This window comes from Tenrec ecaudatus, chromosome 10 (assembly GCF_050624435.1).
Source record: "Tenrec ecaudatus isolate mTenEca1 chromosome 10, mTenEca1.hap1, whole genome shotgun sequence".
Classification (NCBI taxonomy): Eukaryota; Metazoa; Chordata; class Mammalia; order Afrosoricida; family Tenrecidae; genus Tenrec; species Tenrec ecaudatus.
In genome coordinates this window covers 81,629,367-81,656,554 of record NC_134539.1, presented here as the reverse complement: position 1 = coordinate 81,656,554, position 27,188 = coordinate 81,629,367, and the positions used below count along the sequence as shown (strand labels likewise).

Here is a 27,188-nt window from a genome sequence, read left to right as displayed (position 1 = left end):
CTCAACAAAATATAGCTAAGGCAATAAAAATAAAACTTTCCTTTAAAAAAAGTTTGGGTCCCATAGACTAAATTTAGATTTTGTCACTAAACCACAAAAATATCACTTAAAATTGTTTTAATATTCTGTATTTAATAACAGAACCAAAATAATGTTACTTAGGCTGAAGTGTTTTTTAAAAAACCTGCAAGTTTTTGTTTTGATCCCATAATTAGGGAGCGAAAATCAAAGTCAGCAAAACCACAGTTTTAGAAAAGTGGTTATTAGATTTTCTTCCTTCCATTGTGGAAAAAACGTCCTTCCTGTTGAAAAAGGCAGGGAAATTTTATCACAGCTATTGCTATTCATAAATCTTATATCTATTTTAATTCAATCTGGCCCTAGCCTCTGAGTCGCTACACCACAATTTGATTACTATAACCATACTTTTTAACTGCTGTCAGAAAAGACAGCGCCTTATACAAACATCTGCCGGAACACATGCCTGCGTTCTCCAGCACCAGCCTTAAATCACCCTCTGGTGATGAATCTTTAGCTGACACTAATACTTTTTAACTTCATATAGACAATTAAAATGAATTGTAGCTAAATGCACATATAAAAAATCAATTTAATCTTTGGTTGCATAGTAACATATTTTGCAAATTTCCCAAACTTACTTTCTTACATGTATCTATGTCTAGGCGTTAAAGCTTCAATTTAACAGAAAGGAGTAGAGATAAAAATAAAACACAGCTTTTATGATACTGCCACATAGTTGTAAGCCTCAAAGAGTATGATATTTGAAATTTATCATTGTCATTTTTTTTAATTTCCACATTTATATGTGGAAAATGTCAAGCTGTGCTTCATTATAAGTGTGCCCAAGCTAAGTCCTTGTCTTCTTGAAATTAATACAACCAAAATCCAGACAAACATGCCTTGGACAACAAACTGGATTAGATCAGAGGTAGTCTGTTTGCTAGCCATCATTCCCGCCTCCCTACGTTCTCTTTCCTACAGAATTTATCACACTGACTTTTCACTTAGTGGTTCTTTTTGGCCTCAATGAAGCGCACTAAAGAGTGCAAGACCACTGTCAGAGTACCCAAACCTAGCCCAATCCTGCATCTGAGGTGTGGTTCCTTCACCTATTCTCCACATGGACATGTTGGTCTTCAGTGCCTAGTATAAAGCCAGCATGCAACAAATCTTTGAGCCAAACCATTACAGTGTGGGTGCCTAGTAACCATTCTGAGCGATGAATAGATGAAAGGATGGGCAGGCATAGTATACTAATATGTCCATTCTGTACACCGAAAAGATCAATAGTAAGAAATAAATATTTGTGGGGCGCATACCAGATTTTATGTGTAAAGTTCCCTCACCATTACCCTGCCATCACATTCTTTTTTACACATAGGAAAACTGAGGCTCATAAAACTCAGTAACTTATGCAATCAATACAACTGGTAATATTAAACCAATCTGCCATATTTCAAGTTCATCTTTGAAGGAAAATTCTTGTTCTTAGATTTTGAAAAACCTCAATATTTATGTGTTTGTTTCTTCCATAATAATAACTATAAACAAATTGAGGAAACACAACTGTGATACTGGAATAAATAAGATGGAGTTCGGCCACATACTAGTGGCCTAATCTTTGTACAGGATACTTCTCTGTGTGTCAATTCCCTCAATCACTCTCTACATCACAGTTTTACTATGATAATGAAAAGATGTAAGTACCACATAGATACAGAAGATTAATGTAAAGAGCTCACGTTTTCCCATCTGCAACCTTCTACATGTCACTGATGTCAATAACCTCCCTTCCCACAAACTGAAATCTTAAAGCCAGAAGGAACCAACCAAGCTACTCTTCCTAAACACGCAGAAACTGAGTCTCAATGATACTAGCTGACTTGTTACCTAGAGAAAGAGGGGCACAGCCAGAATGAAAATTCACATCTGATTCCATGCCGGTATTATTTTTACTGGACTTACTGTTCAGGAACTAAAGTTTTCATTGGGAATGATCATGGGAATCTCTAAGAATTAGAACATCTAGATTCTAGTCCCAAGTTAGGTGACACCAACCTACAACTTGATTTCTCTGGATATTTGTCTTCAAAATAGAAAAATCAAGTTCTCGTCCCTCAAAGGACAAGGTGATACTATAAATCAGACCAAGCAGGATCCCCAAGGATGAAGACGCCGAGCGAAAACTCTCATTTTCCCTAGTTCCCACCCCACTTCCAAATATTCTATCCTAGTCTATCCTCCTCTACCCCTATCCCAGGACCTCAATGCCTGATGTTCACTCCAACCAGATGTAATCTGCAAATCCAATTAATTACCTAAGGAGAAGGCAGAATTATAATACTTATCTTGTTATAACAACAAGTCTGTTTTGCCTCTCTATCTCTAATCTTCCAGAACTATAATTGATATATTTCTTAAATGACATCTGACATCGTCCTCATCTGTAAGTACACGTTTGTTCCTAACAATTTAGTGAGTTGGGATGGGCAAGTGACCAAGGTCCTAAAGTGTTCGGTTCCTTAGCCACAGTTCTAAGGCCCAGTCTCAGCTCAAAGGCCACTGCTCAAGTTACCTAAATGCGGTGGGGTGAACCCTTCCCATTAAAAAACCATATCTGGTGTCTTTAAAAATATGGCTAATAGGCTGTGAAGGGTATAACATATCCAAGACATCTTCAGCTCTCTCTCAGTTCTTCCTAATTTAGAGACAGGGTTACTAAGACTCAGAATCAACTCGATGATAATTGATTTGGTTGGTTTGGTTTATCCATCCAGCTCCACAAACCAGAATCTCATCCAGAAACTGTGCTTGAAGCTCCTTTATTCCTCATCCCCTCCACATAATCTATCCAGATACCACCTCTCAGTCTCACCACTGGTATCCGCTAAATATCTCTTAAATTCATTCATTCCATCTCCAATACCACCAAGCAAGCCCACTCTTTCACCCAGACCACAGCAAAAAGGTTTCCTGACAGAAAAGGTTTTCTGTCGCTACAGACCCTACTCAAGTGTATTCTACTCAGCACATAGCTCCAGTGATTTCCTAATACTTCCCCTCCCCCACCAGGGCACACTTCTAAAAGCCATACATGGTCTGATCCTACAGCTTAACCTTGACCCATCCACGACTTCACCTAGGAGCTCCAGTCACACACACAACCGACTTTCAGATCCTCACAATCTACCCTTTGCCTCAGACCATCCTCCCCTTTACCTACTTAGCTATTACTCAGCAGTCTTCTGCTCTCAGGTCAAGAGCCAAAATTTCAGAGACGCTACCTCTAATGGCCAAGAGTAGATCAGATCCCCCTGTAATACATAACATTCTCAAAGCACTTCTAGAACTTGGTGATTAAGTGGCTATGATTATAGTGGGATTACATTTTTACATTTATATTGGTGATTATTTTGTAACATTCTACATGGCATAGTAGGTTACAAGTTGGGCTGCAAACCACAAGGTCAGCAGTTTGAAACCACCAGGAGCTCTGAGGTAGAAAAATGAGGCTCTCCACACCCACAAAGAGTTATAGTCTCAGAAACCCACAGGGGCAGTTCTATCCTACACTGAACGGTTGCTATGACTCAGAACTGCTTAACGGCAGTGAGTCTGCGTTTTGTTTTTGATCCTTCCATTGTCCAAAACATAAATGTGCAGAGAAACACCAAAAATCCATGTACCATAATTTACCACATAGACTCGTGAATAAGCCAAGTTTTTCAGCACATTTTAAATGCAGTTTTGTGGTAAAACTAGGTTTCTCGACTAATATTCAGGTCAGCTTAGACTCAGGAATATATAGTATTTATTGTAAGAAAATATAATTCCAACCAGCCCAAATAGTTACCTGAAGAAGAGACAATAATATAGGTCATTGCCATGTTAAGGTCATAGAAGACAGTATCAAAACTGCTAGGAGCAGGGTAACAAGCAGCTAGGGAAACAGAATCACTAAAGACAGGCGCATATATTTTCCCATCAGACCCTGAGTTCCTGCTACTCAAAACTGGTAGCACACAGATAATTCTCTAAGGTAGCTTAATGTCAAAGGCAACATGACCACTGCTAAACTGCTGATGGTCTACTGTTTGACTTGAAAGGGACTTTAAGAGAACAATTCCTTAAAAGTTCAAGAGTAAAGGACAGATGGCCTGTGTGGATCACTCCAACTCCATGAACCCAGAAATTTGGATTCTAAGAGAATCAAAATGGTTTTGTCACCATCTAGAGCAGGGGTCCTCAAACTACGGCCTGTGGACCACATGCAGCCCGTCGAGGACATGTATCCGGCCCGCCGGGTGTTTTTGCTGCCGCTGCCTGTCCTGCTTAGCAGCCGACTCGTTCAGTGTGCATAGGAATTTGTTCATAGTTTTTTTTTGAACTACAGTCCAGCCCTCCAACGGTCTGAGGGACAGTGAACTGGCCCCCTGTTTAAACAGTTTGTGACCCCTGCTCTAGAGAATGAGTGCCATACAGTCAGAAAGAAACCAGTTGGGTTTGCTGAGCACTGTACCTCCTGCTTACTGTGCAATGCCTGGTACATAGTACACCCTCGCTAAGCATTAACTAAATAATAAATGGGGTAAAGAACACCCACCAATCTTTCTGCCCTCCCTCATTATGAACCAGGCTGTTTGCTATGCATTTCCCAGTTTCAACGAATACTTAAAACAGCCTCTTCCAGAATTCTCATTAGCCTCCTTTGAAAGATATGAAAAGTCTCTTAAGAGGCAAAGTGACTTATTCAAGGTCACACAGCAGGTAAATGGAATGGCAGAGTTAGAATTCTAATCCAAACCTGACAAATGCTTTTCCAGGACAAAATTCTGCCTTTATTTTAAAAAGACTCTTAAGTAAATGGTGACTTCTACATCTGATGGGGATTTCTAGAAGAGGCTCCGCAGCAAGAAAAGTCCACAACAGATGGCAGAGTTCAGAACAAAGTGTAGAAATTAAGTTGAAGGGCAACAGCTCAAAGTGCAGCAAAAAGTTGTAAGAACTCAGTCTGGATATTTAACTTGAAAGTAGGATGCTTTTGTTGTTGCAAGATTCCTATTTAATTTTGCAATTTTTGCAAGGTCTCCCCTTGGGATTTCCAGCATGACGTTGAGTCTTGTGGTAGGAGAGGAAAGCATTAATACAATAACAAGGTGGGAGGTCTTTCTGATAATGTCTGTGAGGTGCCCTGGAGTCACTTCACTCAGTGCCCTTATGGACAACAGAACAAAGCTCTCCCCAGGCCTGGGCCATCTATCCAATCAGAGCTATGCTTGAAACCATCACCTCTTTCTAAGGGATCCTCCTCTAGAATCAACTGCCTTTCTTCGGCCCCAAACCTGGATTTTTTTCCTACTATTATTGACTCTTAGATACTATAGAGAAAGATACCTTCCCCACCCATTTTTGAGATCTTTACTGATCTTATGATCAGAGACACTCCTTGGCCTATTGGGCCACTTTTCCCCTTTGTTTCGGAATAAAGCTTCTCCCTGTCAAACCCTGGATTTGTTTTTCACGTGACAAAAGGGAAGGAGAAAATTGGGATGATATTTTGCAGACAAATTCATTCTCAGACACCTCTCTAGGCAGGGGGTGGGTCAGCAGGGGGTAAAAGGGAGGGAGGCAAGCCCAAAATCCAGAAGGCTCCCAGTCTCAAGGCAAAAAGCTGCTGTCTAGAATCAGTACAACACAAAAACACCCAGGAAATAATTCTTTTGGAACTAGATCCTGAAGTTTAAGTAGCTTAGCATATTAGAGGAGACCATTCCCATGATGATAGCAAATATTCACACAAGGAACATTTTCCTTTAAGGTCAATTTTGTAAGTACATATACACACACTTTCAATTTGCTGACCTTTTCTGAGAGCAACATTTCTTAGTGGCTTCATGCTTTTCTACAAAGTTTCTTTGAAGAGAGATATTTAATGTCAATGATTATAGAAAACATTTGTTCATAATTATCCAGACATAGAATGGAACAATACTGAAACAAGAGCAGCATGCAAAGATGTATTTAAGAACTATCATCCCCAAATGCTGCTAAAAGCTATTAACCAGTATGTGTTAATTGCCACAGCATTCATATTAATTTTCACTTCAGGCTCGACATTGTGGAATATTTCCCCTGATACATTTTAAACAAAGTTTAATTTAAGGAACTGCTTCTATCAACACTTATGAAAATTAACAGCCAAGCAATTAGCACTCATGAATTATCCCTTCCCCCATGCTCTCTGCAGCTTCCCTGTTAAAACAGTTTCTTGAGAGAAATGGTTACTTTGTAACAAGTTCACACAATCAAAGTCTCAGTTGTCTCTAAGAACCAGAACTGGCTCGGCTTTCACTTGTCAAGGCAAACAGCAGAATTTAGCTATATAAAATAGGTAAAATATTTAGCAGTGTAGAAAATTCTGAACTACCTTTTCATCTAATTTTGAAAAATTAGCCACTGCCAAAAATAATGACCATATAATCATTACTTAATCTAGTTTGAAGTTGAGGGTCATTTTGACTCCTTGGACACATCAACACAAAGACCTATCTCATTCACTGCACATCATATTTAAGATGCTAGTTTTAAGTCTTGATTTTAATTACATGTTTTCTCTCATTCCAGCCCCTCAGTCTTAAAAAGTACATAGATTTTTAGAGAAAATTAGAAGCAGTATATTTATTTGTTGAGTGCTCCCTACATACTGTAAACCAAAATCCAAGCCCACTGAGTTCTTTCCGACTCTTTAACAACCCCAAATACTATACCAGAATCCAAACTAAACCCATTACCGTCTAGTCCGGCAGTTCTCAACCTGTGGGTTGCGACCCCTTAGGGGGTCCAACGACCCTTTCACAGGCATCATCGGATTCATAAAAGTAGCAAAATTACAGTTGTGAAGTAGCAACAAAAATAATGTTATGGTTGGGAGTGACCACAACATGAGGAACTGTTATTAGGGGCCGCAGCATAGGCTGAGAACTTCCCATTCAGTGACTCTATACAGAGTTTCTAAGCTGGAACTATTACAGGCAGCGGTCCAATTTTTACTTAGCAATCCGACTTGCAATTCAACCATTCACTGCTTATCCACCAGTGTCTCCAAGGCTCCAATAAAAAGGCCTGATCTCATTGAATTTCCACAAAACATACACACTATCATCAACTCAATCCACAGAAGTGAACTGGAGCTTCTAGAAGCGATGTGACTTGTCTGAGATCACAATGAAGAAGTGGAGCCGGTGGAGTTACCTATACCTTACTACAGGATAGGCTTGGACATGAGATCACAGTCATTCCTCTTCAAGGAGCCTAGTGGTATACTGGGTTACGCATTGGGCTGCTAACTGCAAAGTCAATCGTTGACAGACCTTTTGTCACTCCATGGGAGATCTCTTCCTGTAAAGATCTACAGTCTCAGAAATCCATGGTAGTAATTCTACCCTGTCTGACTGGAAGTGACTCAATGGCCAAACTAAAAACTAAACTCACTACCGCCAAGTCAATGCTGACTGACAGCAACCCTTTAGGAGAGAGCAAAACTGCCCCTGAGGGCTTCTGTACATTTTACTGGGAATAAAGTCTCTTTCTCTGTGAAGTGGCTAGTGTGGTTTTGAACAGTTGACCATGTTGAGCTCCACTGACAGTGAATTTTACTTCTTTCTGCTAAGGAACACTGGTGGTGCTGCCGGGTAAGGGTTAGACTGTTAATCAAAAGGGAAGAGGTTCAAACCCACTAGCTGCCCCACAGAAAACAGTTGAGGAAGCTCATTAGATGAAGAAATATTTACAGTCACAGAAATCCTATGGGTACCCTATGTCAGAATCAATTAGGATTTTTTATTTTAAGGTTCTAGTTAGGCTACCAACCACAAGGTCAGTAGTTCGAGACCACCAAATGCTCTGGGGGAGATAGACAAGGCTTTCTACTCCCTCAAAGAGTTAAAGTTTGGGAAGCACATGCTATCCTAAGGGGTTTCTGTGAGTCGCACTCAACTTGATGGCAGTGAGAAAGAAGTGCTTTATCTTAGTTATTATACTACCTGATAATCTCATCAGCCTGTGAGGAATTCTCATTTTCAACAAAAGAAACAGGCTGCAAGGGATAAAAAAAAAGCTAGTAGGTAGCACAACTGGTAATCAGAGCCATTTCTTTGTTCATAATCTTAGAATTTCTGATAGTCTAAAGATTATATTTGCAAACTCAATTTGTCTAGAAGAGTATAAAAACATACCAAAAACCTCTTCTCGAATAACTGCAAAGCATGTGCTAAAGTATGTATAGAGCCCTGGTGGTGTGTAGCAGGCTACACACTGGACTGCTAACTGAGGGTCACCAGTTTGGAACCACCAGCTGCTCTGAGAGAGAAACATAAGGATTTCTACTTCCTTAAAGACTTATCATCTCGGAAACCCACACGGGCAGTTGGGTTACTATGAGTTCGGAATTGATAAAATGGCAGTGAGGTTTTTGTGCAGCAATGTATGCATTGTAAATTCCAACCTCATATGCCAGTGGTTATGAAGGAAAGGGTTGTTTTTGTTATGTTATTATGGCAGGATTACTATAGGTTCTAATTTGAGCAATCTCTTTTGAGATATAAAAAAGAAATTTAACAAGCAAGCAAAGAGAAATAGGGAAAGACTAAGTTACACAGAAATCGTCAAGGAACCAGGCAACAGATGCTGAAGAGACAAAGACGCTCCTCCAGATCCAACAGAGAAAGAAAATCTTCCCCAAGAGCCGACACCCTGAACCTGGACTTCTCGTCTCCTGAACTGGGAGAAAATCAATTTGTTAATGCCATCATCACCTCGTGGTATTTCTGCTATAGCAATACTTGATAACTAAAGCAATATGGAATGGAAAAAAATTAGATTACTTTTTAAAACAGAAACTCTCCGGAAAGTGAACGGGTGAAGGACTCGGGCAAAAATCCACACACATGCCAGGGCACTCCAATCAGGACTGAATGCTCCCTGACTTTTCACCACAAAACAACTCACTGATTCACTCTGCTTTGTCAAAATCAACATTTCCCATAGAAGAAATCAAAAGTACTGATACAAGAAGTTTTTAAGATTGTCCTAACCTCTAGAACAGAGGTTTTATTTCAGGAACGAGGCCATTCAGAGGCCTAGTTTTCGACAATGCTGAAGAACATTGTTTTTGCCCTGTGTGTCCATGTGTTCCCTAAAGCCAGGCATCCTCAAACTATGGTCCATGGGCCTGCTGAGGACATTCATCCTGCCCGCCGGGTGTTTTTGCCCGTTTGTTTTTTTACTTCAAAATAAGGTATGTGCGGCGTGCACAGGAATTTGTTCATAGTTTTTTTTTTTTTTTTAACTGTAGTCCAGCCCTCCAACGGGTCTAGGGACAGTGAACTGGCCCCGTTTAAAACGTTTGAGGACCACTGCCCAAAACCAATACGCAACCTACCTTGAACTTTTTTCAAATGGCCAGTAAACAGAATTACTAATAATCTATGAATCTAAAAAAAGTCACAGCAACACCGGTTTATCAAAAGAAATGATAGCAGTAAAATAATAAACTTTACCAAAACATTTGTCAAAATAGCAACAAAGCACACACCTAAATATAACGGTTCCCTCTCAATTTTATGTGTTCAATAAATTATTAACCAGCCGCAGAAACCACAAAATAATTGAAAATAGTCACTTTAATTCAACATAATAAGTAAGAGAAGCTAACGCCTAGAATTCCTAAAACCAGCAAGTCAGGTTGTGCAAATGGTAAGGCACTGTTTGTGCTGGTTTAGTGAAAAGGTAATTGTAAAGCTGTACCAAAAACAAAACCCTTCTTTCAAATCTAAGGCTAGTTCAATCTTAAGGAGGATTTCACAGCAGTTAATCTCTTGAGGAAATACATAATTAAGTAGATTTTTAGCATATTTAATTAGACCCCAAACTCTTCCCTGTACCTTTCTCTCCCCAATTATATACTGTTTGCCCAAGAGACCAAAGCAACTCAGCTAATTATGTAAATAAGGCAAGCATTATTCCCAAGAAAGGCATTGTGAATATTTGTAGTAAGGAAAAAAATCCTACATATTTTAGTGGCTTTAAGAACATTTTGAAAAAATAAGACTATTACTATCAAAATACAAGAAAAGTGTGTATTTTGAAGCAAAAAGCATGAAGCTCAATGACAAGATGGTGAATCATTAAAACGGGACACTCATTTCATTTCTTAAATATGATCTGAATAAAAATAAAATTTTAAGTTATAACAGTAACAAAAATTTAGTGCTAAACGTCAAATGATATATGGGAAGAATCAAACTGGAAATTTCTAAAGTCAACTCCCTAGGAAAGGGCTTGATTATCAAGGGGCTGACATGATCTTAACTGGAGGCAGCCACGGTGCTGTTATAAGTACTACAATTCCATTATTATGCAATCACAAAATGCTAATTTGATCATTTTGAGGTGTTATTTGAATAGTCATTTTAATTTCTAGGTTACAGAAAGGCTTGATTCAAATATAATTCACTATTAATCATTGAGATGTCATATACTATCATATTGATGTATTTCACAAAGATAAAGAAAGACTAATTTAATATGTACAGTACAATATCCTTCAAATATTAGCCACTTTCATTATATATCTGCCAAATGGATCAATATTAAATAATAGATGAGAAGAAAGATTTAATTGTATTTCACAATTGTACTATGTAGGATAATAATAAAATAGTATCTAAACATAAGACAGACTAATCAATATGTATATCTTTCTTAATCAATGTGTAATGATGACTGTTCCATGCTCACATTCTTTGCTGATTAAAAATACTGTTTTTAGGTGTCCTCAAGTTTGCCTGCTTGGTCAAGTTCTACGAAGCCCAGGACCCTGAGATTGCCAGCCCTTCGGGAAAGCTGAAGGCCCTGTTCCTGCCACCCATGACATTGCCGCCCCACGGGCCTGCTCCAGGGGGCAATGTCGCTGCCAGCTGAGGGGCCTGGACCTTCCTGTGGCCTGGGGCTACTTTGGGGAGGGAAATACTATGTTGTTCCCAGAAGATAATAAATGTACCTGTGACTTGGCAAAAAAATACTCTTTTTACACTGTGTGTTTCCTTCCCAACACAATAGCTGAAGACAAAGCGGGTGCATAGCAAATGTGGCTAAGCAAGCTGATGGTGCCCGGATATCAAAAGATATAGCGTCTGGGGTCTTAAAGGCTTGAAGATAAACAAAAAGCAATCTAACTGAGACACATCAAAGCCCACATGGAAGAAGCACACCAGCCTGTGTGACCACGAAGTGTAGAAGGGACCAGGTATCAGACATCAAAGAACAAAAAATCATAACAGTGGGTGTCCACCTTCCCAATATATCACTGAAGACAAATGGGTGCATAAGCAAATGTGGTGAAGAAAGCTGATGGTGCCCAGCTATCAAAAGATATAGCGTCTAGAGTCTTAAAGGCTTGAAGATAAACAAGTGGCCATGTAGCTCAAAAGCAACATAGCCCACATGGAAGAAGCAGACTAGCCTGTGTGATCACAAGGTGTCAAAGTGATCAGCTATCAGACATCAAAGAACAAAAAAAAATCCTATCACTGTACATGAGGGTTAGTGCAGAGGGGAGACCCAAAGCCCATCTGTAGGTAACTGGATACCCCCTTACTGAAGAGTTGTGGGGAGGAGATGAGCCAGTCAGGGTGCAGGATAGCAACGATGAAACATACAACTTCCTTCTAGTTCTTAGATGCTTTCTCCCCCCACTATCATGATCCCAATTCTACCTTACAAATCGAACTAGACCAGAGGATGTACATTGGTATAGATAGAAACCGGAAACACAGGGAATCTAGGACAGATGACCCCTTCGAGACCAGTGGTAAGAGTGGCGATACCTGGAGGGTGGAGGGAAAGAGTGGTAGAAAGGGGGAACCAGTTACAAGGATCTACATATAACTTCCTCCCTGGAGGATAGACAACAGAAAAGTGGGTGAAGGGAGACGTTGGACAGTGTAAGATATGACAAAACAATAATTTATTAATTATTAAGGGTTTATGAGGGAGGGCAGAGTGGGGAGGGAGGGGGAAAATGAGGAGCTGATATTAAGGGCTCAAGTACAAAGCAAATGTTTTGAGAATGATGATGGCAACAAATGTACAAATGTGCTTGACACATGGATGGATTGTGATAAGAATTGTACGAGCCCCCAATAAAATGATTTTTTTTAACTGTGTGCTTACTTGATAAAACAAAAGAAGTTACTGTGTAAAATGAAACTCACTTCTAGCAAACTAATTTCTTTGTGACTGAGGAAATGGTTTCATTTCTTTCCTTTTTTAAAATTTCTCTCTGGCACTTCATAAGTTAAGACATTTACCGAGGAGAGGTCACAACCTTCTGGCAAATACAAACCTACCGGTAAGTAATTTCTAAAAGAGTCTAGTGTCATAATGAGAATTCTAGAATATAATGTTTGAAAAGGCCTATGCTATTGGTTTTGGCATCAAAGAATTATTATATAGTAATTATTCTTGCAACTGTATCATCAGACGAGATAGTCTCAGGCAATGGAAGCAAATAAATCCTAGCCATGTAATTCAACCTAAGTAATGACTTCTCACAATTATAATATTTGAATAAAATCCTGAATAGTCCAACTCAACACCTCCAACACATACACACAGGCTGGCAATCCCAGTCCAAACTCCAGGTGCGGGAAGCAGTTTCTTTTTGCTACATTCCACAACCAGCAGCAGGAGAAAAACAGGCAGGGCAAACCAGAGCAGCTTTACACCAATATCAATACAATCTGTACTTTGCTAAAATTGCTCTCAGATTGTTTTATGGAGGAAAAGCGTGAGCATGTTAGGGTCCTTATGGTTTTCATGCATTTTGTTGCTAGTCCTTGCCCTCTTACACACAAACATCAATAAACTTCGTATGTTGAGGGCCACTTTGCTTGCTCAAACCTATGGAAATATGCTGAATTATATGAAGTACAAGTGTTTCAAAGAGAAAATACTACCTTGCTCAAACATGACAACTGACAGGAGGCATTTGAAAAAGAAAAATGCAAACATAAGCAAAGAGTTGTACGCTTTTTCATTGCAATGATATGTTGTTGAAACAAGACAAATTGTGCAGAACTCCCACCCACACCCCTGCCCAGGCAACAAGCTATCCATCAGTAACTCAGACCACTACCAGGCAGCAATGATAATGACAATAAATATGAAAATCAATTGCTACTGTCTCTTGAAAGAGGTCCCACTCAGCTCAGCAGAGAAATGACAGGTTAGAGGGGGAGGGAATCTCACTGAACATGGAACTATTTAGCTGCCTAAAACACTGGCAATTTCTCTAAATGGAAACTAAAGACATTTAACTTTTGCAACACCAAATGGTCAGAACAAAGAGGCAAAAAAATGAAGTCATGCTGCACAGCAAATGTCAGACAGATTCCCTATAATGAAAGAATAAAGTAAAGAGCAATGGCCTAGAATTCTGAAATGAAACTCAAATCTCAACAATTTCTATAGTTATAATAAAAACTGCACATGAGCATACAAACTTGCTACTTTCAAGACATACTACCATAATTACACGTTTTGTAATCATAACTCACCCAACCCAAATTAACAGTATACTTAGAAAACATAAGAGTGCCATATTAATGCTCCAAAATAAACTCCGATGGAAGCAATACTGAATCCGTATGAGTATTCATACCCTTTTACCACTAGCATCTTAGAAAATGTGAGTGATATTCTAATTACATGGATGCATTTCAGAAACCCTTAAATCTAATAATGCCATCACCAACAACTGATCTCAGCTGACGTTGTACTTAGAAAGACAATGTTCCATTTGTTACTTACCTTGCCATCAAATTTGGAATACTCATTAAAGGGGTTATTCAGCTGCAGTGGGCACTGCTCCAGACGAACAGATAATATCGACTGCTTTCCAGAACTTGGAGGTTTTTCTTTGAGAGACTTCTTTTCAAACAGTGACTTTAACTCCTGAGCTGTGATTGAGAAGGGAGATAAAAACATCTTTGTGATTACATACAGAGAGACAGGTAGCCCCCTTTTCCTACAAAGTCCTCCTGGGATGCTTCAAGAGGGAGTGGCCCCAGACATGCTCTGGGTCTGATAAGCCCAGAGAGCCTCACGTTTACTTTAATGTTTGTGCATCAAAATGGCAGAGAATCAAAAGTCAAACAGGCCAGGATTAAGAGGGTAAAAGAAATAAGGCTTAAGGAGGTCTGAGTACTTTAGGTGGTGCAAACCATTAATATATTCAAGTTGCTACCCAAAAGGCTGGAGGCTGGAGTACATCGAGAGTCAATCTACATTTGAAATCAGCTACTGAAAGTCCTACAGAAAACAGTTCTACTCTGAGACACATGAGTCAGAGTCAACTTGACCTCAATTAGAAGCAGAAGGGACAGACACATCATCAGAGCAATCATTCCGTAAAAAAGGCAATTACAGGAGATTTGAACATCAGTTCCTCCCTGCCATTACCAGCTGGGTAATGCTGGGTAACTGGTTTCTCTGGGCTTCTCTATAAGCCCTAGTGATGCAGAGGGCTAAAGCATTACTAAAAGGTTCAACCTACCAGCCACGCCGTAGGAGCAAGAGGAGATAGACTGCTTCCGTAAAGATTCACAGCCTCAGAAATCCTACAGATTAGGTTTGACATGATATCATAACGCTTCCATTCTTAAAGGTCTAAGATACATTTAGACCTCTTTCAAATCTGTAATATCTCCTCCTTTCTTCCACACTGATGACCATGAAGAACCTAAAGAGAATTTTTGCATGCTCTCAGCTGCACACTCGATCTGCCTTCCTTCCTATTAATATGTCTGTGCCCCTCTATCAGTCAATCCTTCCACTTATGAATTAGAATTTACCCCTTCACGCCAACTCAAGAATATCACTGAAACAATTCTCTGCCCTCTTTCACCCATTTTCCCCCTCTTAACTGGGTTAGTCACATCAGTACCCAAAAATGCTTAAGTATTACTCATAGTTATCCATTTTTCACTCTACCTTATGTGCCTTAGATGCCTGGGATTGCAATGGTTATAAGTTGGGCTGCACTCTGCAAGTTCGCCAGGGCAAAGCCACCAGTTGCTCCAAGGAAGAAAGATGGGGCTTTCTGCTCCTGTAAAGTTACATTCTCAGAAACCCACAGAGGGGTCATTATGAGTTGGCATCAACTCGAAGACAGTGAGTTTGGCATTTTTATTTACCTATATTCATGCCATTAAATTCCTCTCCTCTCGTTCACTCAAGCCTACTCTAATCATGCATGCAGGACCTACCATTTCATCAAAGCAGCTTTCTCAGCAAGGCCCATCAATGGCCCCCCTTTTTGGTAAATTCAATGGGTATGACTTTGGTATGGGTATGACATGGGAGGATATGACTGGCTCATCATTCCCTCCTTTTCGGAAGAGACCTGTTTCACTTAGTCCCCAGGACTCCACGCAATCTGGTTCTCATGCTACCTCAGGTGATTCTTTCTCATTTCCCTTTATTCCTCTTCATTTTCCCAACTCCATAAGGTTCAGTGCTTGAAGCTCCTTTCTCTATCATAAACAATCCCTTTGTGATTTTGAATCCTGCACTACATTTTTAAATACCATCTACAAGTGGTAAAACTAAATGGTGATACAACTAAATAATGGTGATATGAATTAGAACAGTGGTGTGGTAAGGTGAAATTGTTTAAATACAACTTCTTCTACACATTTTTCTGTAACTCCCATCAAATGATTGGGTGAGACTATGTAAATAAGGTATACCAGATTCTAACTTAAGGACTGGTCAGTTTTGTCATCCCTCTGGATATAAGAGAGCAGAACCCAAAGACCATCAAGAAAGAACGGCTGCTAGCAAAGTGCATGGAAGATCCCTATCTGAAGTGGTGGAGGCACAGAAGCCATGATACAGAGACCATGAGACAGAGCAGAGAATCTGTGCTGAGAGTGACAGGCAGGCTTCCTGACACGGGGAGGCAACGGCCAAGAGACCACAATAGCTGAGAGGCCAAAGACCAAGACATGCCTGTCAACATGAATCATAAGAGGTGCTTCCTGAAGACAGACGTGTGTATAAGCAAACCTGGTGAAGAAAGCTGATGGTGCCCGGCGATCAAAATTATATAGCGTCTGGGGTCTTAAAGGCTTGAAGGCAAACAAGCGGCCATCTAGCTCGGAAGCAACAAAGCCCACAGAGAAAAAGCACACAGCCTAAGTGAATACAAGGTGTTGAACGGACCAGGCAGCAGACACCAAAGAACAAAAACCATCATTGTATGATCACCTTCCCCACATAAATGCTGAAGACGAATGTGTGCATAAGTAAGTGTGGTGAAGAAGGCTGATGCTGCCCGGCGATTTAGAGATATCGCGTCTGGAGACCTAAAGGCTTGAAAGTAAACAAGCAGCCATCTAGCCCAGAAACAACAAAGCCCACATGGAAGCAGCACACCATGTGTGATCATGAAGGGCCGAGGAGACCAGGTTTCAAACAACAAAGGCGGGGGGAAAAAATCGCATCACCGTAAATGAGGGGAGTGTGTGAAGGGGACCCAATGCCCATCTGTAGACAGTTGGACATCCCTTCCAGAGGGGTAGTGGGAAGGAGATGAGTTCACTCAGAGTTCAGTGTAGCAACAATGAAACTCAAAACCTTCCTCTAGCTCTTGAACGCTTCCTCCCCACCCCCACTCCCAATTATCATGATCCCAATTCTACCTTGCAGACCTGGTTAGACCAGAGGATGCACAGCGGTGCAGTAGGGATCGATCTGGAAACACAGGGATTCTAGGACGGATGAACCCCTCAGGACCAGCGGTGAGAGTGGCGACACCGGGAGGGAAGGGGGTGTAGAAAGGGAGAACTGATATCGGGGATCTACATGTAACCTCCTCTCTGGGGGATGGGCAACAGGAAGGTGGGTGAGGGGAGATGCCAGGCAGTGTAAAATAAGATAAAATAATAATTTATAAGTTATTAAGGGTTCATAAGGGAGAGGGGAGCAGCGAGGGAGGGGGGGAAGGAAAATGAGCTGATTCCAGGAACCCAAGTGGCAGGCGAATTTTGAGAATGATAAGGGCAACGAATGTATAAGGGTGCTTTACTCAATTGCTGTATGTATGGATTGTGATAAGAGTTGTATGAGCCCCAGTAAAATGATTTATTTTAAAAATTGTATGATGTGAATTATATGCCAATAAATCTGTTGAGTAAATTTTTTTAATTTTTAAAAATTAAAAAAGAGATGCTTCAGACTAAAGGACATATCCACTATTTTGAAACCTATTAGCTTCCCTAAAACTCCCCTAATTGTGTGTATTTTCTGTGAGTTCTACATAGTCCGTCACTGAAACAAATTTACTGGTGTCATGGAGAGATGGCCGGTGTCAGAATTTTTTTAAAAAGAAGGATGTCTGACCTCTGCCTTGTGGCAATTGGTCTTGAGCTAGGGAGCAGTTAGGTTCTCCTTCTCCTTTATATAGCCAAAGAAGGTCAGATGTGGTCCCATGCCTTTTCCTTGAGTTAGTGGTTCTCAACCTTCCTAATGCCACGGCCCTTTAATACAATTCCTCTTGTTGTGGTGACTACCAATCATAAAAATGTTTTGCTGCCATTTCATAACTGTAATTTTGTTACTGTTATGAATCGGGAAACCCCTGTGAAAGGGTCGTTCCACCCCTAAAGGGGTAGCGATCTATAGGTTGAGAAATGCTACCTTAAGTGGCTACCTATGGTGAATAGACTGACTAGAAAAAAGCATAAGGGAACTTTCTAGAATGATGGAGTGTGTTTATACTGTGATTGAGATGTTCACTACACAGGGTATATGTTTTTCAAAAGTCACTGAATTATACATTTAGAAACTTTACTATATGTACAGCAAGGGTCCTGGCTACTCCATGAGAAAAAGATGGATCAGTTTTCTTCTGTAAGATTTACAGCTTTAGAAACCCTATGTGACAATTCTACTGTCATAACAAGGTTGCTATGACTTGGAATTGACTTGGCTATATGTAAAGCATACATATCTCAATATATAGAATATATAGATATGGAGACCTGTAAAATGTCTGTACATGCTGATACCTCCCAAAATGATTATTTCTAGACCAACACATACACTTAAATAACAGGTTCATATATCTACCTTTTTATTGGATACTTTCATTTGGCTATCAAATAATTTTTTCAAACCAAACTCTTTATCTTTCCGAAAGCCTACCTTTTCCACCATCTTCTCCTTCTCCATTCTGATAGGGCACAATTTTGGCAGTCATCCTGACTTTTCCTTTTTTATCTATCAACAGATCTTCCATAAGATACCTAGAACCATCTTTATAGCTACCAAGGCTAGATTGCCAACACCACCTTTGAACCAGTCTTCCTTTTCTTGCCCTTGCCACCCCCACCACCACTGGGTACAACTTCTATTTCTTCCCAATAACCAATAAGTCTTTTAAAGTACAAGTAACAAACTTTAAATTATAAAAACATTTTGATAACTTGTACCACATAAATATAAAAACAATTTTAAAATATTGAGCTAAAAAGACAAAATAAAAGCCAATAATCTTATCATATAAATGTAAAATTATAGAACATGCCCAAAAGGAAAAATTAACAAGAAATACGAAACTTCCACAGCAAAAGAAATGTAAATGGCTCTTAAAACAAATTGGATAAGCCTCAACAATATTCATAAGAGAGCAAATAATTAAACCTATACCTTTCTTCATCTATCAGATTAGCAAAAAATTAAAAAATCAGAGGCTATAGAGAAATAGATAAGCTACACATTTTGTGTGGAAATGCAAAATAACAAAAATACTATAGAGTAGGATTTGTTAATAGCAAGGAAAAACACACATATGCATTTTTACGCTTTCACCCAACCATCCCTCTTCAAGGATTCTAATTATAGATTCACTAGTGAAAATAATATAAAATATACACAAGACTATTCACTATAGCACCATTTGTAATAGCAAAAGCCTGAAAACAACCAAATAGCTCGCGATAAAGAACTAGTTGCTTAAACTGTGGCACCACGGTATCGATACCATGGAGTATCGAGCAGTTATCTCTAAATAGTGCTCCATTCAAAATGTTGTGTACAGTATGTCATCTTTAATTTTTAAATAAGTAATATAGGAATAAGAGTATGCTTTATATTCTTTATATACTGCTTTAAGCTCACAGATAAACCAAAAAGGCTTTGTTTGTTTGTTTGTTTAATAATTATTTTTTTAAAAGACGGTGGGAAGAGAGTAGGAAAGGTTGAAGTCAAACCTAGACTTCTCTGATTTTATCTTGTGCTGTTGGTATTTGACTTTTGGAACTCACTTTTTAACATAATGATAAAAGTTAAAATATCCCCAAACTAAAAGCAACAGGAAATAAGTGAACTTAAGTGTGATACTGAGTTGGCAGTTGAACTGCACAGGGAGGAATTACTTCAAGGGACTTTATAATGCAGCAATTTGTACATTCCCTAATGGGATCTATTCAAAGACCCCCCCAAAAAGAAATAACTTTAAAACTGTTTTTAGTAATCACATTGTTAATAACAATGCTGATAATTCTATTTTGGAACCAAGATCTTCAGCATAAGAGAAAAGATACACATGAATGAAAAAAGTAAAGTTAAATACTGCAGTCATGTGTCACTTAACACCCACTGTATGTTCTATAAACTATATTTTGTGACTTGGACTTTGTGCAGACCCTATATTATAAACAGGAAGTTCCTGGATTACAAACAACTTCTACGTCTAAGTCTATTTTTAAGTTAAAATCCTCAGGAACTATTAAGTACTGTTTGTAGCTAACATTAGTCAAATGTGTCTTATATATAATTACAGTACACTTTCTATGCATAAACAACATTAAAAAACACTTCCAGATACACTGCAGCATCTTTAATATAACAATATAGTAATAATCTTACATTTCTATTTTTGGTTGTCCTTTACATCTGATACTTAAAGCTGTCAAGCACACAGTGGCCATCTGACCATGACAAAATAAACATCTACTACAAAGTAATTTTATTTTAGGTCAGAACTTATATAAGTCCTAGAATGAGTGTGAAAAAAATTAATCTCTTTATGATTAATTAGGAAAAATTCATTTAGAATGGGAAAAACATAGAAATAGTAAAATACAGATATGGAGAATAGAGAAGAAAGGAAAGAAGTAACATCAAAATGCTAACATTTGGGTAGAAATTGACTATTAAGAGGACCATTGGGTCATGTGTTTCATGTGTGCTTAACTTAATAAAAATAGCCAAACAATTCTCCAAAGTGGATGTACCATTTCATGTCCATGAGTAATATACTCACCAACACTTGACACTGTCTTTTGTAAAAAAAAAAGAAAAGAAAAACATGCTTCAAAGTGAGTCACAAAATAGTGTCCATTGCATATAACCTGAACCAAATGTTGGGACCACAGACATATGGTTGCCTGAATATGTTATGTGGTACACGACTGTAATACTCAAATATGAATCTGAATTAACTCACATGTATTTCCTCTTCTTAAACACTTTGTAAATAAAGAAAAGTAAACAAAACAAAAAAACATTTCTACTGAAAAGGGGTAGAAGTTTAAAAACCAGCCCCGAGCAGCCGTAGTATTCAACCTGTGCTCATCCCCTCTCATTGACCACTACAAGGGGTCAGGACTCCTTACAAAATGTACAACTTGAGGCTGGACCATCCTGTCACACAAGAATGATAGAAATGAAAGATTGTTGAACTGGGTCAAAAGAGCTTAGAAACCATTGTGAAGGGACTCAAAGAAAGGGTAATTCAGCATTCCAAACAACCCAAAACAGAACACATTTCAATGAACTGAAAAGTACAACTGTGCCTTCAAAATTCATGAGCTCATGATACAAAGGGAAAAAATAAGCCTTACTGGTCATCTACATCGGAGTCTACAAATTCTGAAAGCTATTACAAAGGAAAAGAATCAAACAAGCATTTAGTCTGTCTTTCTTGTAAAAACTATGCATAAAAATTAAAAAATAGTAAGTGAAGGAAAGTTGAGTTGCTCTTTACCTGAAAACTGGCTAATAAATGAAGATGGAAAAATAAAACTAGAATATCATTAAAATTAGAATATTGCGATTCCTACTTGAAATAATGCATCTGGGTGGCACAAAGACTGAGAGTTCAAACCCACTCAAAGCATCTTAAAGACAGGCCTGGTACTCTGCTTCCAAAAGGCCACAGCTTTGAAAACCCTAAGGAGGAATCTAATTTGCATATGGTAATTCCACATACATGGTATAAAGTGAAATTGTCTCAATGGGCCACAACAACAACAACAATGCTCATCAATGATCACTAAAAGCACAGGGTGAAAAACTGGTGGGTGATGGATAGATCATGATGGACTCCATCATCAAGCTGAAGAAAAAGAGAAAGAAGACATTTCATGTTTCTTCATATGGTACAACAAACACAGCTAAAATTCTGTACAAATTCACCATGCGCAAAAATATTCTTTCTTCTTTAATCATTTTTTTTCTTCTTTAATCATTTTATTGGGGGCTCTTACAACTCTTGTTACCATCCATAGATCAATTTTATCCAATATATTAGTCCATCATTCTTTTCTAGACATTTACTTTCCATTGAGCCCTCGGGATCAGCTCCTCTTCTTTTCTCCTCCCTCCCCAAAATATTCTTACTTAAAATCAATTTGGGCAAGTATCTAGATCTAACTACCAGCCTACAGGAAATACAGGGAGACAGAGAAGCATGCTAAAATGACATCATGAAGCTACAACTAACAAAATCAGCACGCAGAAATTCCGGAGGGCAAATGACTCAACTGCTTCAAGTAAATTATAAAGAAAGAAAACAGTGAAAGGAACTCTTTAGGTTGAAAAGGAAATGAGACATTAACCCAAAGTAATGTGAGGGCGATCCAAACAGCAAGAAAGCAACTAGGGAAAAAAGAAGAATATGAGACAATCAGGGAGGAACCTTTTGTTAATTTTTAGGTTTGATTCGAAAGAAGAGGGAAAAGCACATACGTATTTCGGGATAAAGTATGTTATCTAGAAATGGCTTGGAGGGGTGATGGTAGTATATCAAAAGATTTCACCAAAAGAGTAAAAAGAGAATCCATAGGGTGTGAAAAAAGATTTTGACAGTATATCAGACAAGAAACTAATCTCTAAAATCTATAGAAAACATCAACATATCAGCTCAATTAAAACATGGGCAGAAGACATGAACAGTTTGCAAAATATGCCACTCAGGCTGCAACAAATATGAAGAAATGCTTGCAATCTCTAGCCATCCTAAAGATGCAAATCAAAACAACGAGATACCACTTTACCCCAATATTGGTGGCAATGTTCAGAAGCGTAGAAAATAGCAAATGCTGGAGGGGATACAGAGATTAGAACCCCCATACACTGCCGATGAGATTGTAAAACAGTACAACTCCTATGGAAAGGTATGGTGCTTCCTCAAACAAATGGGAATAAAAATACTATATGACCCAGCAATAGCGTTATTTGGTATATATATATACCTTACAAAAAAAAAAAGATAGAATGAACACATATAAGCATGCCCTTGTTCATCTCAGCACTATTCAAATAGCAAGAAGGAAACAATCTAAAAGTCCACTAGTGGAAGAATGGACAAAAAACTTGTACATGCACACAGTGGAATATTATGTATCATTAAGGAATAATTATGAGAAAAACAACTTTATAAACAAGAATAAACAGACCCAGGATAAGCAAAGCATTGCGTAAGAGGAAGAACAAAGTAGGTCTCTCAATCCTCGACCTCAAAACCTATTACACAGTCACAGTAGTCTAACTAGCCTGGTACTGGTACAATAGATATGCAGCCCAGTGGAAGAGAACAGAGAACCCAGAAGTACCGTAGATACCCATGAATAAGCCGAGTTTTTCAGCACAAAAAATGTGCTGAAAAACTGGGGTTTGGCTTATACAGAGATCAGTGGCATGAATGGACGTCATCTGGTCAAGCCCGACTAACAAAAGGAGGAAATCTCATGAAGCCTGACCTAGAGTTAATAGCAAGGTGGGTTCGAGATGCATGGGAAGACATTCCAGAAGACATGGTGCGACGTGCCTTCCAGAAATGTAGTATTAGTAATGCTATGGATGGCAGTGAAGACTGCGCTTTGTATGAAAATGACAGCAGTGAGGGTGATGACGGCGATCTCAGTGAGGACAGCGTCTATGATGACCTCACACCAGCTGAAGCTCTGCACTGGGATACGGATGATGATGAGGAATCCAGTTTTGAAGAATTTTAACTCTTTACATTTTAGCTTGTTTGCTGATTGAGCTCAGGGAATAGTACTCTTAAGGTATCATTGTTGATAACTTATTGGTTTTGTTGAACCTTTTTTCCACTTACTGTGCTGCTTTACTAATGTTAAATGACTTGTCCTTTTATTTATGTTTCTTATATAAAATAAATATTTAAATACATTACTCCACTGATGTCTCGATTTTCAGTAATTTTATTTTCATTTGTTTTTATTATTGAAACTCACCAATAGTTTCTGCATTTTTCCACCCTAGGCTTATACTCAAGTCAATCAGTTTTTCTGGTTTCCCAAGTAATAATTAGGTGCCACGGCTTATACTCGGGTTGGCTTATATTCGAGTAGAGATGGTAAATCCATTCACCTACAGAAAACCCATCTTTGACAAAGCACTGAAATACATTGAGAAATAGTCTCTTCAACAAATGGTGCTGACAAAATTGGATTTCCATTTGCAACAGAACAAAATAGAACCCATACTTCACTCACATAAAAACTGATCTTAAGATGGATTAAAAACATAAATGTAAATAATAAAATTATAAAAATAATCAATGAGAAAATAAGTATCAACGTAAGGGCCCTAATACAAGGCTTAAATATACTACTAAACATAACATACAGCTGATGACAAAATAGATCATTGAAACCTTCTAAAAAGAAGACATCTATATCAAAAGAATAAAAAGAGAACCTATAGACGGGGAGTTACAGAAACACTACTCTTAATCTAAGGTATTTAATTGATCATGGCATACAGATTAGTGAATTCATAAGGAACTTCAGAGTATGGTCCAATTGGCCTCTAAAATCCCTAGCAATACCTCTATGAGGAAGCTACATTTACCCTGTGTTTTACTAAACTGAAATTAGATTGAATAATTGTGGAAGAATTTCCTAGAGGCAGTCATCATATTTATAATAATGAATCCACCAGTGGGGAATGAAATACAACAAAGATAAGAACAAGAGTTGAGAGGATTCTGTTGTGGTGGTTGGCTACGTCAAGTCAGCCCTGGCTCATGGAGATCGGAATAAAACATAGACAACAGAATAAAACACTGCTCAGTCCTGTGCAATTGAGAGGATTTTAGCAGAAAAAGAAAGGGAATGAATAAAGGACTACCATTTATTCAGGATTACTATTCAAAATTCTTAATAAAGATCAAAAGGAGTGAGCCATGCCATTTCCCATGCCAAGAGTGTGAGAGATGTGTGAAAAGAGAAGGGCTACTTAGTTTGCCCTTCTTGAGTAGACACTTAATGTATTCCTGACTCCACTGTAACATGCTGCAGGATATCCTAGTGACAAGTTGTCATTTAATGAAGGAACTCAGTGTAAGGTGGAACTCAAAAACATTCCTTTGTGCCCCGACAATGCTTATTCTAGTTATGAGGAATGACTTTAAGGCCGACTACTGATCTAGTTCAAACCTGAGTCGACATTTCAAAGCATTGCTAAGCATGACAGGGTATATCTCTAGAAATAAGATCACAAGGTCAATTATGGAAGACTGTATGAAAGAGAAGAAAGCAAAGGGAGGGAGAGAGAAATAAACATATACACTGGGCAGTGTGGTTACAGATGAAACAGGGGCTAGCCACTTCTTAATCCAATTCTGTGAAACTGAACAGAAGTTAAAGCATATTAGACTTATAGGAATGAGCAGGAGAGGGGCAAATGTTAAAGACGCTTTTCTCTATGCACCACCCAAACCAAACTCACTGCCAGCAAGTCAATGCTGCCTAATAGCACTTATATAGGGCAGAATAACACTAGCACTGTCCTATAGGGTTTCCTAGGCTACAATTTTTTTTCGGGGGGGTAAATAAAAATTCATTCAGTGTGTCAATTAAAGCCAACAACAACAGAGATGGGCAGCTCAGTAATCAACAGGTGAGTGGAAAAACAAAATATGGTATCATCCTGCAGTAGAACGTGACTCAGCCATAAAGAGGAAGTAAGTTCTGAAGCTTAAGTCTTCGCAGGAGCAAATCACCAGGGCTTTCCTCTCATTGAGCTGTTGGTGGGTTCAAACCATCTACCTTTTGGTTAGTAGAAGAGTGCTTACCCACTGTCCCACCAGGCCTCCTAGTGAAAGGGATACATGTAGTTATATTTGGGATGTGTTATTCAGCCTAGTCTATATTCATAATTGTTTAAAGATAATGGATTGCAGAAGGTACAACAAAGGGTAGCTGGAGGAGGTGAGGCAAAGAAATTGGCTCTGTATTCATTAAAAGAGGAAATTAGGAAGAACCTCATTTAGAAAAAAAATTGAAGGAAGTGAACAAAATAAATGATATATAAAACTTTTTGAGTGTAAACTAAATATAAGAGAGATAAGTATTAGCTGGATCAACAGAAAAATCAGACTAATGAGTTTTTTAATATCAAGGGCAAAACTGAAGAGATAACAACGAAAATCTGTAAGAAATCACAGAAAGGAAGAAAGACCTAAATGGGATTTCTGGTTCTACAATCATTATTTGGATGTGGTCCTTAAGAAAACCAAGTCTTGTGGGTATCTGGGTCTATACTCAGAGTAAGAGAAAGCCAAATAACCACTGTATACACTGTGGTTTAGTAGAAAGAGTCTGGTCTTTAGATGCAAACAGAGCTAGATACAAAATATGGCACAATCACTTACTAGGTGTGTTAATTAGTAAATTAATGGAATCACTATGAGCTTCTGTCTCCCATCAACAAACAATACCTACTCTCACTGCCATTGAATCGATGCCAACTCCTAACAATTGTACAGGACAGATCAGAACTATCCCTGAGGGTTTCCAAAACTGTTAACTCTTTACAGGAGCAGAAAGTTGTCTTTCTACCCCTGAGCTGGTTGTGTTTTTGAACTGCTAACGTTGCGGATCGCAGCCCAGCGCATAATCGCTACACCTCCAGGACTCCTTAACAATACCTAAACCTTGCAAAATTGTGTGTAAGAGGTATGCAAAGTGCATAGGATAGCACTGTGCTCATGCTGTGACTAATATAAAAGTATAATGCTGTTAATATTATAATTTCTACAGGTGTGATGTAATAGGACTTAGGCAATACATATTGATTGAGGTTCCATTATACCAAGGTGGTAGCTAGAAAACGCTGGGAAAATAAATAAGAAAGATTGCAGATATTTCTTTTAAAGAGGAACAATTGAGATACTCAAATGAGCATAAAATGTTTTCAGGTTGGTGATGATGTGACCACTGTGTAATATGAGTTTTGGAAACCAGTGATGGAATGTGGGCTAAGAACAGACTGAGACCAAAGGAAAAAATAAATAAAATGTTTTAAAAATACATAATATATCCAATCTTGTTTGTTTGTTTTTACATCCAATCTTCATATATATCATATAAACACATACTGAAATTGCTAGTATCCGCAACATAATAATTTGTAACCCAAAAAACAATGGGACAACTAATGAAGCAAGAGAGAATCTTGGTTGGAACTACCAGGAGGAATCTATTACCCAGGAGACTATGCAAATCAGAGAGTCTCCATATCAGAGTGTATTCTTTGGCTCTGAGAATAAGAAACAGGCACTTCAGTTTGTACAAAATGTGACCCACACAAATAAATCCATATATCCCAAAGCAAAGTGCAGGGAAAAAGACAAAACCCCAATAACATACAGCTTCAAAGTTGCCAAAGTACCCAGGTGAAAGAGTTCAAAGCTCAAAAATAAGAGACAGCTTTTTATAGAATTCAAAAGAAACAGTTATAAATGAAAACTCTTATATGATTATAAACTAAATATATAAATCTCAAATTAG

The 27,188-nt window shown here is 38.5% G+C and overlaps 1 protein-coding gene and 1 non-coding gene across 6 annotated transcripts in view; one reads left to right on the top strand and one right to left on the bottom strand.

The window, feature by feature from the left end:
- Window positions 1-27,188, bottom strand: part of MAPKAP1 (MAPK associated protein 1) — a 304,461-nt gene that overhangs the window by 237,673 nt on the left and 39,600 nt on the right. For all 5 annotated transcript variants that reach the window (XM_075560780.1, XM_075560781.1, XM_075560778.1 and 2 more), the window contains one exon: window positions 13,891-14,039. In XM_075560780.1, the coding sequence (XP_075416895.1) occupies window positions 13,891-14,039 (149 nt within the window). The remainder of the gene's footprint in view (window positions 1-13,890; window positions 14,040-27,188) is intronic.
- Window positions 26,595-26,676, top strand: LOC142460511 (small Cajal body-specific RNA 18). The gene has a single exon (XR_012786703.1).